Genomic DNA, 13155 nt, shown 5'->3' with positions numbered 1-13155 from the left:
CTCTCTCTCCTCTCTCTCTCTCTCTCTCTCTCTCTCTCTCTCTCTCTCTCTAATTAAACTCGGAGCAGGTAATAAAATCCCATGACACAACACTAAAGCCCAGTGAGGCAGCAGAGAGTATTAACAGGGCGTGTGAAGTGTGGACCCAGAGAGAGAGGGACTTATGTCCTAAATATCCAGGGAGCGTCTCACCGCAAACCCTGAACACTTCCAGCCACAACAAAACACGTCTTTCTTATCATCATCATCATCATCATCATCATCATCATTTTGGCCCATATCCTGGATCATGTTCATAAGGGCAAACCGTCCCAAAATGTTTTGCAACAGAAAACGAAAACGAGCTCTTCTCATTGGACGAGTTTCGACAGTACTTCCCTGTTTTATAACGGTTCTGACTGTTTTCTTCCATTTCGTGCCTAATGAACACCACCCTGGTTGTGGTCACTGGTTGATATCATGGTGGTCAGCTCAGCTGTTATAATTGCTCTACAGACATCTCTGTCAGGCGAGGACCAATGGGGAGTGACTACTCACACCATCTGTGACCTAACCGCACAATATGTGTTTTGTCTGGGCCTTGCAGTCCGAGGTATTCACCATGCATTCCACCCCTCCATGTGCCCCCCCCCCCCCACTTCCCTCGACCGACTCCGATGGGGTTGGGTTGTGGTATGGGGGAGGCACCTGCTGCACAGCTGTCCAGCCTTGCCTCTAATCAGCCCACCCCAAGCATACAGGTTCCCTTTCTTTTCCTTTAGTCCTACCTCACAAACCAAAGTAGTAATAATGTCATGACTCATCACTTAGTCTCTCCATCTAGATAAAACAATGTATATATCTGCATCTATCTGTATGCGTCTCTCTCTCTCTCTCTCTCTACATACAGTGTTTTCGGAAATTAATCAGACCCCTTGACTTTTTCCACATTTTGTTACATTACAGCCTTATTCTAAAATTGATTAAATAAAATAAAAATCCTCATCAATCTACACACAATAACCCATAATGTCAAAGTGAAAACAGGTTTTTAGAAATGTTTGTAAATGTATTACAAATAAAAAACTGAAATAACTTATTTACATAAGTATTCAAACCCTTTGCTATGAGACTCGAAATTGAGCTCAGGTGCATCCTGTTTCCATTGATCATTACATTTTACAGACGCTCTTATCCAGAGCGACTGCATACATTTTTATAAAAAAAATTCATACTGGAATCGAACCCACAAGACCAACATCCCTGCCGGCCATTCCCTCCCCTACCCTGGGCCAATTGTGCGCCACTCCATGGGTCTCCCGGTCGCGGCCGGCTACGACAGAGCCTGGATTTGAACCAGGATCTCTAGTGGCACAGCTAACACTGCGATGCAGTGCCTAAGACCACTGCGCCACTCGGGAGGACAGTGGTCATCATTGAGATGTTTCTACAACTTGATTGGAGTCCACCTGTGGTCAATTCAATTGATTGGACATGATCTGGAAAGGCACACACCTGTCTATATAAGGTCCCATAGTTGACACTGCATGTCAAAGCAAAAACCAAGCCATGAGGTCAAAGGAATTGTCCGTAGAGGTCCGAGACAGGATTGTGTCGAGAGACAAATCTGGAGAAGGGTACCAAAAAATGTCTGCAGCATTGAACATCCCCAAGAACAAAGTGGTTTCCATCATTCTTAAATGGAAGAAGTTTGTAACCACCAAGGCTCTTCCTAGAGCTGGCCGCCTGGCCAAACTGAGCAATCGGGGGAGAAGGGCCTTGGTCAGGGAGGTGAGCAAGAACCCAATGGTCACTCTGACACAGCTCCAGAGTTCCTCTGTGGAGATAGGAGAACCTTCCAGAAGGACAACCATCTCTGCAGCACTCCACCAATCAGGCCTTTATGGTAGAGTGGCCAGACGGAAGCCACTCCTCAGTTAAAGGCACATGACAGCCCGCTTGGAGTTTGCCAAAAGGCACCTAAAGGACTCTCAGACCATGACAAACAAGATTCTCTGGTCTGATGAAACCAAGATTGAACTCTTTGGCCTGAATGCCAAGCGTCACGTCTGAAGGAAACCTAGTACCATCCCTACGGTGAAGCATGGTGGTGGCAGCATCATGCTATGGGGATGTTTTTCAGTGGCAGGAACAGGGAAACTAGCCAGGATTGAGGGAAAGATAACAACGCAAAGTACAGAGAAATCCTTGATGAAAACCTGCTCCAGAGCGCTCAGGACCTCAGACTGGGACGAAGGTTCACCTTCCAACAGGACAACGACCCTAAGCACACAGCCAAGACAACGCAGGAGTGGCTTTGGGACAAGTCTCTGAATGTCCTTGAGTGGCCCAGCCAGAGCCCGGACTTGAACCCGATCGAACATCTCTGGAGAAACCTGAAAATAGCTGTGCAGCAACGCTGCCCATTCAACCTGACAGAGCTTGAGAGGATCTGCAGAGAAGAATGGGAGAAACTCCCCAAATACAGGTGTGCCAAGCTTGTAGTGTCATACCGAAGAAGAATCAAGGCTGTAATTGCTGCCAAAGGTGCTTCAACAAAGTACTGAGAAAATGGTCTGAATACTTATGTAAATGTGATATTTCCGTTTTTTATTTTTAATACATTTGCAAAAATTTCTAAAAAACAGTTTTTGCTTTGTCATTATAGGTATATATATATTTTTTTTTATACGGCTGTAACGTAACAAAATGTGGAAAAAGTAAAGGGGTCTGAATGCACTGTATATATAGACTGAACAAAAATATAAACGCAACATGTAAAGTGTTGGTCCCATGTTTCATGAGCTGAAATTAAAGATTCCAGAAGTGTTTCATACACACAAAAATCTTATTTGTCTCAAATTGTGTGCACAAATGTGTTTACATCCCTGTTAGTGAGCATTACTCCTTTGCCAAGATAATCCATCCACCTGACAGGTGTGTCAGATCTAGAAGCTGATTAAACGGCTGTTAGATTCATTTGGATTTTAAGAATAATGACTAAAGGATTTCACCCCAAATACAGTATAAATGTTAGAATTATCATGTAGTGTCAAACCACTAACAGAGGGGGCGGTACTAAACATTCAAGGGTGAAGGGGAAGGCGGAAACTGTTTAGAAAAGCCAACTAAAGGTGGGAGGAGTCAAGTTCAGGAAGTATAAAATCGTATGTTTGTGTTTTTGGTGTGTTTTTGGCGCCAGAGCTCTCCATGAATAAACATACAAAAAATCCTTCTTCGTGGTTATGGACCTTGAATCATTGATGATTAAATCCAGAGCCTTACAACCTCTGGTAATGATTCAAGCTTAGGTTGAATTAGAGATAGAAATTCACATGACAACGGCATGATCATTACACAGGTGCACCTTATGCTGGGGACAATAAAAGGCCAGTCTAAAATGTGCAGTTTTGTCACACAACACAATGCCACAGATGTATCAAGTTTTGAGAGAGCGTGTGATTGACTTGCTGACTGCAGGAATATCCACCAGAGCTTTTGCCAGATCATGTAATGTTAATTTCTCTACCATAAGCCGCCTCCAACGTCGTTTTAGAGGATCGTCTGAGATTTTATTGATGGCAATTTGAATGCACAGAGATACCATGATGAGATCCTGAGGCCCATTGTCATGCCATTCATCTGCTGCCATCACCTCGTTTCAGCATGATAATGCACAGCCCCATGTCGCAAGGATCTGTACACAATTACTCCAAGCTGAACATTTCCCAGTTCTTCCATGGCCTGCATACTCACCAGACATGTCACCCATTGAGCATGTTTGGATTGCTCTGGATCGACGTGTACGACAACGTGTTCCAGTTCCTGACAATATCCAGCAACTTCGCACAGCTGTTGAAGAGGAGTGGGACAACATTCCACAGGCCACAATCAACAGCCTGATCAACTCTATGCGAAGGAGATGTGTGGCGCTGCATGAGGCAAATGGTGGTCACCAGATACTGACTGGTTTTCTGATCCACACCCCTACCTTTTTGTAAGGTATCTGTGACCAACAGATGAATGTCTGTATTCCCAGTCATGTGAAATTAATAGATTAGGGCCTAATTAATTAATTTCAATTGATTTCCTTATATGAACTGTAACTCAGTAAACCTTTGAAATTGTTGCACGTTGCGTTTATATTTTTGTTCAGTAAACACTACTGGTCAAAAGTTTTAGAAGACCTACTCATTCAAGGGTTTTTCTTTATTTTTACTATTTTCTACACTGTAGAATAATAGTGAATACTTCAAAACTATGAAATAACACATATGGAATCATGTAGCAACCAAAAAAGTGTTAAACAAATCAAAATATATTTTATATTTCAGATTCTTCAAATAGCCACCCTTTGCCTTTATGACAGCTTTGCACACTCTTGGCATTCTCTCAACCAGCTTCACCTGGAATGCTTTTCCAACAGTCTTGAAGGAGTTCCCACATATGCTGAGCACTTGTTGGCTGCTTTTCCTTCACTCTGCGGTCCAACTCATCCCAAACCATCTCAATTTGGTTGAGGTTGGGGGATTGCGGAGGCCAGGTCATCTGATGCAGCACTCCATCACTCTCCTTCTTGGTAAAATAGCCCTTACACAGCCTGGAGGTGTGTTGGGTCATTGTCCTGTTGAAAAACAAATGATAGTCCCACTAAGCCCAAACCAGATGGGATGGCGTATCACTGCAGAATGCTGTGGTAGCCATGCTGGTTAAGTGTGCATTGAATTCTAAATAAATCACAGACAGTGTCACCAGCAAAACACCCCCACATCATAATACCTCCTCCTCCATGCTTTACGGTGGGAAATGTACATGCAGAGATCATCCGTTCACCCTCACTGCGTCTCACAAAGACACAGCGGTTGGAACCAAAATTGTCAAATTTGGACAAATTTCCACCTGTCTAATGTCCATTTAGCGTGTTTCTTGGCCCAAGCAAGTCTCTTCTTCTTATTGGTGTCCTTTAGTAGTGGTTTCTTTGCAGCAATTCGACCATGAAGGCCTGATTCACACAGTCTCCTCTGAACAGTTGATGTTGAGATGTGTCTGTTACTTGAACTCTGTGAAGCATTTATTTGGGCTACAATTTCTGAGGCTGGTAACTCTAATGAACTTATCCTCTGCAGCAGAGGTAACTCTGGGTCTTCCATTCCTGTGGTGGTCCTCATGAGAGCCAGTTTCATCATAGCGCTTGATGGTTTTTGCGACTGCACTTGAAGAAACTTTAAAAGTTCTTGAAATGTTCTGTATTGACTGATCTTCATGTCTTAAGGTAATGATGGACTGTCGTTTTTCTTTGCTTATTTGAGCTGTTCTTGCCATAATATGGACTTGGTCTTTTACCAAATAGGACTATCTTCTGTATACTCCCACTACCTTATCACAACACAACTGACTGGCTCAAATGCATTAAGAAGGTAAGAATTTCCACAAATTAACTTTTAAGAAGGCACACCTGTTAATTGAAATGCATTCCAGATGACTACCCCATGAAGCTGGTTGAGAGAATATCAAGGCAAAGGGTGTCTATTTTAAGAATATAAAATATAAAATATATTTGATTTGTTTAAAACTTTTTGGGTTACTACATAATTCCATGTGTTATTTCATAGTTTTGATGTCTTCACTATTATTCTACAATGTAGAAAATAGTAAAAATAAAGAAAAACCCTTGAATGAGTAGGTGTTATAAAACTTTTGACCGGTAGTGTATATTTGCTTCACTAACGACATAGGCACTCACCCAGGCGGTGGGTGGGTTGACGTTTCTGGGGCTGGTGGTGATGTAGCCCTGATAAGAACAACCACATCTGTCAACCATCATGTATTGGATGAGATCCCATTTATCCACATACCAAGCCAACCAGTGGTTGGCTCGGTCCAGACCCAGTAATGTACGCAACTATGCATCCTCTGGGCTGGAAGCCTGGGTGGTCCCGCCGGACCTCTGTCCATCTACCCAGGAATCTGACGTGACCGATACAATGTGTCAGTCAAAGTGCCCCACCTTGCAATCTGTTTGATTTCAACGTCTCCCATTTCTATAGAATGTTCAACGTGTGTTGCCCCATTCAGGTTGTATGTACAGGAATTCCCCCAGGTGATGACGTTATACGGAGCTACGTGGTCAGTATCATTATACGTTTCCTCTATAATGATGTTTACATTGGTCCGATGACACGGGTTAATCAATAGGATTATAATGGGAGCTCTTTAGCTTTTATTCCGCAAGAACGCCTACGCCTTAATGCTCACTCAAATGCCAGTTCTCAACTACAAGAACCAGGAGGAACTCGGACGGAAGAGAACTAAACGACTGAACTCGCGAGAACTATGGCAAATTATCAAGCGATGTCGAAAGAGTTGTTCAAAGCTGCCGACCAGCCAGTGATTCACTTGTAAGGCCTTTTGAAAACCTCTGTGTTCACTGTTCAGGGTACAACAAATGAAAAGCCACAGTTTGTTTAGTTCAGCCAGGGAAAAAACCCTAATGTTCTTCCCTCACTCAACCACAAGCACACAGCATAAGGGAAAATAAAATGTTCACACCAACGATGACAGACCGTGCCACGAAACCAAACTCACACATCACCCATAGTGGTATGAAGAGGGAAAAGCATGGAACAGAGGAAGAGAAGAGAGGAGAACAGAAGAGGAGAGTCTACTTTTAAACCTACCTAGACGAGATGGAAAGAGAGAAGCAGGAGCAACTTGAAATACTACCCATGGTGATATTACAACAACAAAAATGTGAAACAGGGAGAGAAGAGAAGAGGAGTGATGGAACAACACCAGCAGTACCCTCACTTCCCTGTCAATCTGATCTGTCAGAGCAGCATTAGGGAGGTCTGAGAACAGCTGCCAGGCATTCTCGCACGCTAGGATTCCTCTCTCTGTCTGGGAGAGGAACACTGCTATGACTAGACTTTTCCAAAGTCTAGGGGCAAAGGATAAGTATTTCGGCCTACGTTGCCCCTTGTGGGGCAAACCCTGACAGGTTTTTGTAATGACTAACTAGTGACGAATCTTCATTGTCTTCTTTGTTAATTTGTAATGCGGTTCTTAACATTTTTTCTGAATACTTTGTATCACATACCATGTCTCTGGTTTAATTTTCTAGTTTAACAGGTGTTTATATAAAAGTGCCATCAAATTCCATTAAATCTCTCCATGTTAATTAACAAGATTTAACTAAGAAAGTATTCCATTAAATTATATATACAGTACACAGTACTGCTGTGTTTTGACAGTAGCTGGTGGGAGAGTGTATAATTTGGAGGAAGAATTTCCCTCTGAACGAGCTACTGTATCCTCTCTCCTGAATTGGAGAAAGAGCTCGCTTCCCTGATTAGCGCCAGAACCCCAAATTCCTCTATTTTCCTCTCTCTACCATATTCACTCTCTTTTCCTCTTAGAGAGAGAGACAAAATCAACAGATCAACAATATCAAGGCCCAGAGCGTTGCCGTGCCAACACCCCACTGCGTTCCTGTTACACCCCACTGCGTTCCAGTTACACAGTTAATCGGATGAAGAGTGTAAGATTAAAGGAGCTACATCCCAAGGCATCGGCTAATTGATTTAATATTGATGAAATTCCAACGAGGGGAGGGAGGGGGGAGGCAACGGGGATCCAATTTAAACTGTACTCGCTCTCACATTTCATGTGAAGAAATGTTTAGTTAGTAGGGGTGGGGAAGTAAGGGAGGGAGAGCGGTTCCTTCTATTTTCTGTACAGCCTAAATACACACTGTAAACCAAATCCTAGCTTAAGGCATTATTGGTATCCACAGGTGTAGCCAGTGGCATTTAAACAGTTTGATATCAACAAGTGAGTCTCAAGAATATGTTCTGATAATCCTGTCTTGCAGAGGAATTAGGATCACACAAGCAGTATAATAAGAGATAAGAGACTGAGACTGGAGCCACTCACCTGCTGGCTCCTCTGTACTGCTGGCTGTTGTTGTCGGAGGAGCAACGGGAATCTCTGTTTCCAGGTAAAAAAAACGCACAAACACAAACAAAAGTTAGCTTTATTATGTTTTAATACATTCGACATAGAATTAAAGACAACCGTTATCTTGATGTAAGAGTTATGTAAAATAAGACAAGAGTATACAATAAGAGCGTTTATTTTCCAGCAGACAAGCTTTAGTGTTAGTGTACAACCTAAAGTTTTTCAGTAGATGTAGACGTGCTGTGTGGGGTAACTGTATGAAGGGATGGTTACTGGTTAGGTTTCGCCTGTAGAGATTTACTCTCTCAGCTGTATGGCATCCATATTAGGAAGTCTGAGAACTGATGACTTCCTTATATGAATACCGTACAAGTGGAGCTACCTGGCAGATCAGATCAAAGGGGAACAGCGAGATGCAATCTTAAGATCTGGAGGGGCGATATCAGGAGGGGTGTGAAATCTGTAATGCCTCTCCTCTCATGCCTCCATTTGCCCCCACGACGAGGTATCTGCGGTTTTACATCCAAGACTTCATTCTCTCAGCTCTCCTTCACCCTCTCGTAGGCTATTCACAGAGGCAGGAAGTTGACATTGAAGGAAGCCATGCATGAAGAGAGCTCCTCTTATCTCCTTTGGATGGTAACATTAGATAACAGTAGATATAAAACATAATGCATTTTGTTACATTGGCGGCAAAAGGGGGATAAAACCACCGAAACAGGTGTGTAAGCAGCGAGGGGAAGCGAGGACAGAGAAGCACAGATACAGTTGTATGAGAACACACAGATAAAAGGAAACGGTGGCAAGATAGATAAGATACACAGGAAAGGAAAAGGAAGAAAGAATCAAGTCTTCTGATCAACGCCTCTGATTAGGTTGGTTGGTTGGTTGCTTGGTTGCTTGGTTACTCCTTGCCTTCTCCCAATCGTGCAGATTAGTATACAGTACACTATCCTGTATATAAACATTATGAATCTAAAAGTTGACTAATCATAGGGGCGGCAGGTAGCCTAGCGGTTATAAGCGTTGGGCCAGTAACCGAAAGGTTGCTGACGTTCTGCCCTTGAGCAAGTCAGTTAACCCCCAACAACAACTGCTCCCCTGGCAACGATGACATGGGTGTCGATTAAGGCAGCCCCCCGTACCTCTCTGATTCAGAGAGGTTGGGTTAAATGTGGAAGACACATTTTGGTTGAATGCATTCTGTTGTACTGACTAGGTATCCCCTTTCCCCTTTCCCTTAATTGTTTAATTATACAGGCCTAATTTTGTATTTTTTCATTAAGAATCGAAGCGTCTGTCTTGTGACAAGAAAAGAAATTGCTGCCAGAGGCCATGTGGTTCTTACTCCCTACTGATTACTCTGTGTCACTGCTAATCGACCTGCCAAGCCCTGATAGCCGATCAGGATTCAGCCACGCGTGCCAGATCACATAATAATAATGAGCCTGTTTCTCATAATCGACTCGTATGGTCGGATTTACGGCCCTCTACATTGGAAAGTATATGAAGTCAGAGCTATTACATTTTATCCCTCCCTGTTAAAACTGAAATTGGCAAGATGTTTCAGTATTGCTAAATGTTAATGGGAGGGCTTTAAAAAGGATTATTTAGCAATTATAGAAGAAACTAAATATTTTTGTTGATCCGATCTGATCGCGGGGACCTCAGCATCTCCAAGTTTCACACCTCCGAGTGACTGGGGCAACTTTCCCAGGAAAATCAAAGATATCCGATTCCAATGGAGTTTGTAGGTTTAATTTATCCCCTTTGCTTGGACATTGGCCAAAGATATCCCCTTGGAACGATTCATTTCATAAGATCTTTTGTTTAACCTCTGAATCATAATTTTATTGACCAAAAGCAGCAATTAAAATGTATTGTTTTGGAGTCTGAAAACAAAGGCCAATTAATTAAGATAAAGTGGCGGCCATTTTATTTTTGTTGGATTTATTGGGACTGTCAACATGGGGAGGTTGAGGCTTCACAGAGGATTCTGGGGGATGATTTGTTTATTTTAGCTTTCAGATTTACCGGTTGGTCAGAACACTGTGACTAAACGCTTGTCTGAGGAAACCAATAGAAGAGAGAAAGAAGAAGAGTAGGATTCTGTGCCATGTAGTGTGTGTTTGTCAAGCTAAGATAGAGTGGGTGGATGGGAGGGACGGAGGGAGGGAGGGTGGTTGGGAGGGACGGAGGGTGGTTGGGAGGGAGGGAGGGAGGGAGGTTGTTTGGTTGGTTGGGAGGGTGGTTGGTTGGTTGGTTGGTTGAGTGAGTGAGTGAGTTTGTTCCTTTTTGTAAGTTGTCAATTTTCTTTGTGGAGGTGTGTATGAAGGTTTCAAGCATAGAGATGGAATGGGCAAAACACAGGTCATATCTTGACCCAAGGTTTTAATATGGGTGGCTGGTGAGGCAAGTTCAGGCAACTAGGAAAGGCTGGGTTCCACGTACTTATGCAGGGGGCAATGGGCGAGCGGCTCTGCTGGTAGCCTTTAGCGCAGCGGTTGCACGTGATACCAGTCACGCCGTCTTTACAGGGACATTGGCCTGTGGTTTGGTTACAGGTTTTGCCAGCAGCACCCACGGGATGGCAATCACATGCTGTGAGGAACAGAAGAGAAGAGGTAAGAGAACACACGTTTGGCGTGGGGGGGACAAAAAACATGTAACACCCATATACAGAGAGAGCACAGATACAGTACAAAACAACAACAACATTAGCAGTGGTGGTGGCAGCAACAGGGTTGGAAACGTGAGCGTCGAGGACAGAAGGGATAGTGAAGCTTGTGAGGCTTGCTGCAGGAAGAGTGACGAGACTTACTTGGGTCCACAACACGACAAGCTTGACGTGCAGTGCCATCGCTGCAAGAACACACGAACAGCATACACTCAGCATATTCAAACTGGCATACAGTACTAGTTGATATTGACTGCTGGGAATCGTTGGCACTTTCCAAGCTGCTATCATGGTAACATGATCATGACAGTAGGATTGTCCGAAAAAGTTTTGTCTTTTTTCTATAATGTGTGTGTGTGTGTGTGTGTGTGTGTGTGTGTGTGTGAGTGTGTACTGTACTGTGTGAAAGAAGGGGAATGGAGCAGGCGACTGTGTTTCCTAGATGATTAAATCGGAGTGATAATCCTGATTGGCTGTTTTTTATTAATCAGAGGTTTGAGTCTGGAACCAAAATGGCTGTCACATTTCCTCTCTGACTGGGGGGTCTATCTAAGACATATGCTTCAGGAATGCAATTATTTCTGCCTGCACTAGGCTAACCCCAACCCCCTATTTATTTTTCAACTAAACCCACATTTGGTCTATCTTGCCAACTAAACTCACTTTATCAAGTTTGATAAAGAATTGAATAACAGATCAACTGTTATAATAAATAACGGTAAACTATTGGCAAAGTTGTTCCTTTTGTCTATGTTTGTTTGCACTGTTCATGTCCAGGCATGGCGTGGTTACCATAACGATATGTCACACATGACGCAAATCCGATATTCTAATCAAGACCAGAACTTCTCTAATAATCTCTCAACATCTCTCTTCTAGTCACCAAGCCCCTAAGCTCCATGAGACGTTGTTGTTGCCAGGGTATCAGAACTATGTGACTTGGGTCCGGTTGTGTGCATCACATGGGCTGTGTTCCATGTTGAATGTTTACTGTATGTCCCTTAGAACGACCAACAATGTCGGGTTTCAGCAAATGACTGGTTTTCAGCCAATGATGTCGGATTTCAGCAAATTACTTTGGGTTTCAGCCAATGATGTTTGGTTTTAGCCTGTGGGCATATTGTCCTTCGGAATGGCCCCTCCCTACATCTGTCTAGTGTCACTTGTCACTATGAGAATCATCAAAGGTCTCAGTTTGAGATATGCAATTTGAGGTTTTGTGGGGATAAGCAGTTACACTGGTGTTACAGACCACAATGTGCATTCTCATTCCCCATGGTGGGAATGTTATGGGAATGTTGCTTGGCCTCTGCTTTTAACTGGTACTGTACTAAATGACTGGATCTAATGACCTCAGGCCAGACTTTGGTACTATGAGCTATAAACATACAGTTGCCTCAAACCTGAAACGATATTTCAGATCAGAGAATGTTGAGATTAGGTACAATATTTTATGAGGAGCTTTTGTATTTTGGTTGATTCATTCAGGCTATGAGCCAGTAAGCATTTTAAGACCTCTCTCTCTCTCTCTCTCTCTCTCTCTCTTCCCCTCCTCTCTTCCCCTCCTTGATCTCTCTATTTGTCTATATTATTTGAGTCAGTGGCTGTTGCTGCTACTCTCTCTTATCTTAATCAGACAACGAAGGGGGAATCCGTAGCCCTCTCCCCTCTGTTATCAGGCCGGCGGCCTTTAAAGCGAGTGTAACGATTAGCACTTTATCAGGCCAATCTGTCACCAGGTTTCATTGCCTCGTTTTGTCTGGGTCTGGAAGAGGAGGGGAGAGTGGTGGAGGCTAGACAACAGAGAGAGAGAGGGAAAGAGAAATAAAAAAGGGGGGGGGGGGGGCTTACACACAACCTATAAACAAGTGTAGAGGCCAATCGGGCACGTCTTCAGGCACGTACATTTAAGAGCCTGTCAGTGGGGCGGAGGGGAGTGGGGTAGGGGGGCGTTAGGGAGGGCAAAGTGCGGCCCTCTTCAGAGCTTCTGAGAGCTAGCATGGTGTTTTTAAGAGCGTCTGCCCCACTAACCACGGCTTAAGCCTGCCAGTAAATCAAGTTGCTCCGCACATGGTCTGCAGGTGGGCTGCTCTTTTTCGCTTGTTCTCTCGTTTTCTCTCTCTCTGGGTGTCTCTTTCATTCTCTGACTCTCTCTCTCGTTCTCTCACTCTCTCTCTCTCTCTCTCTCTCTCTCTCTCTCTCTCTCTCTCTCTCTCTCTCTCTCTCTCTCACACTCTCTCTCAATTCAATTCAAAGGGCTTTATTGGCATGAAAAACATATGTTTGCATTGCCAAAGCAAGTGAAATAGATCATAAACAAAAGTGAAATAAACTATATAAAATGAACTGTAAACATTACACTCACAAAAGTTCCAAAGGAATTGAGACATTTCAAATGTCATATTATGGCTATATACAGTGTTGTAATGATGTGCAAATAGTTAAAGTACAAAAGGGAAAATAAATAAACATAAATATGGGTTGTATTTACAATGGTGTCTCTCTCTCTCCTCCCAGGGACCTCCTGCCCTTTCTGACTGCTA

The 13155-nt window shown here is 43.4% G+C and overlaps 1 protein-coding gene across 2 annotated transcripts in view; it reads right to left on the bottom strand.

Moving 5' to 3' along the window:
• Positions 1 to 13155, bottom strand: part of LOC311113710 (netrin-1) — an 88407-nt gene that overhangs the window by 13941 nt on the left and 61311 nt on the right. Inside the window, exons 4-5 of one of the 2 annotated variants that reach the window (XM_084157015.1) lie at positions 10387 to 10536; positions 7912 to 7965 (exon numbers count right to left, since the gene is read on the bottom strand). In XM_084157015.1, coding sequence (XP_084013141.1) covers positions 7912 to 7965; positions 10387 to 10536 — 204 coding nt within the window. The remainder of the gene's footprint in view (positions 1 to 7911; positions 7966 to 10386; positions 10537 to 13155) is intronic. The other variant, XM_084157016.1, reaches the window with a different exon arrangement.

Source organism: Coregonus lavaretus (genome assembly GCF_964263955.1).
Source record: "Coregonus lavaretus genome assembly, chromosome: 40".
NCBI classification, from domain to species: domain Eukaryota; kingdom Metazoa; phylum Chordata; class Actinopteri; order Salmoniformes; family Salmonidae; genus Coregonus; species Coregonus lavaretus.
The sequence above is the reverse complement of the archived record's forward strand: the minus strand, read 5'-3'. Positions and strand labels throughout refer to the sequence as shown.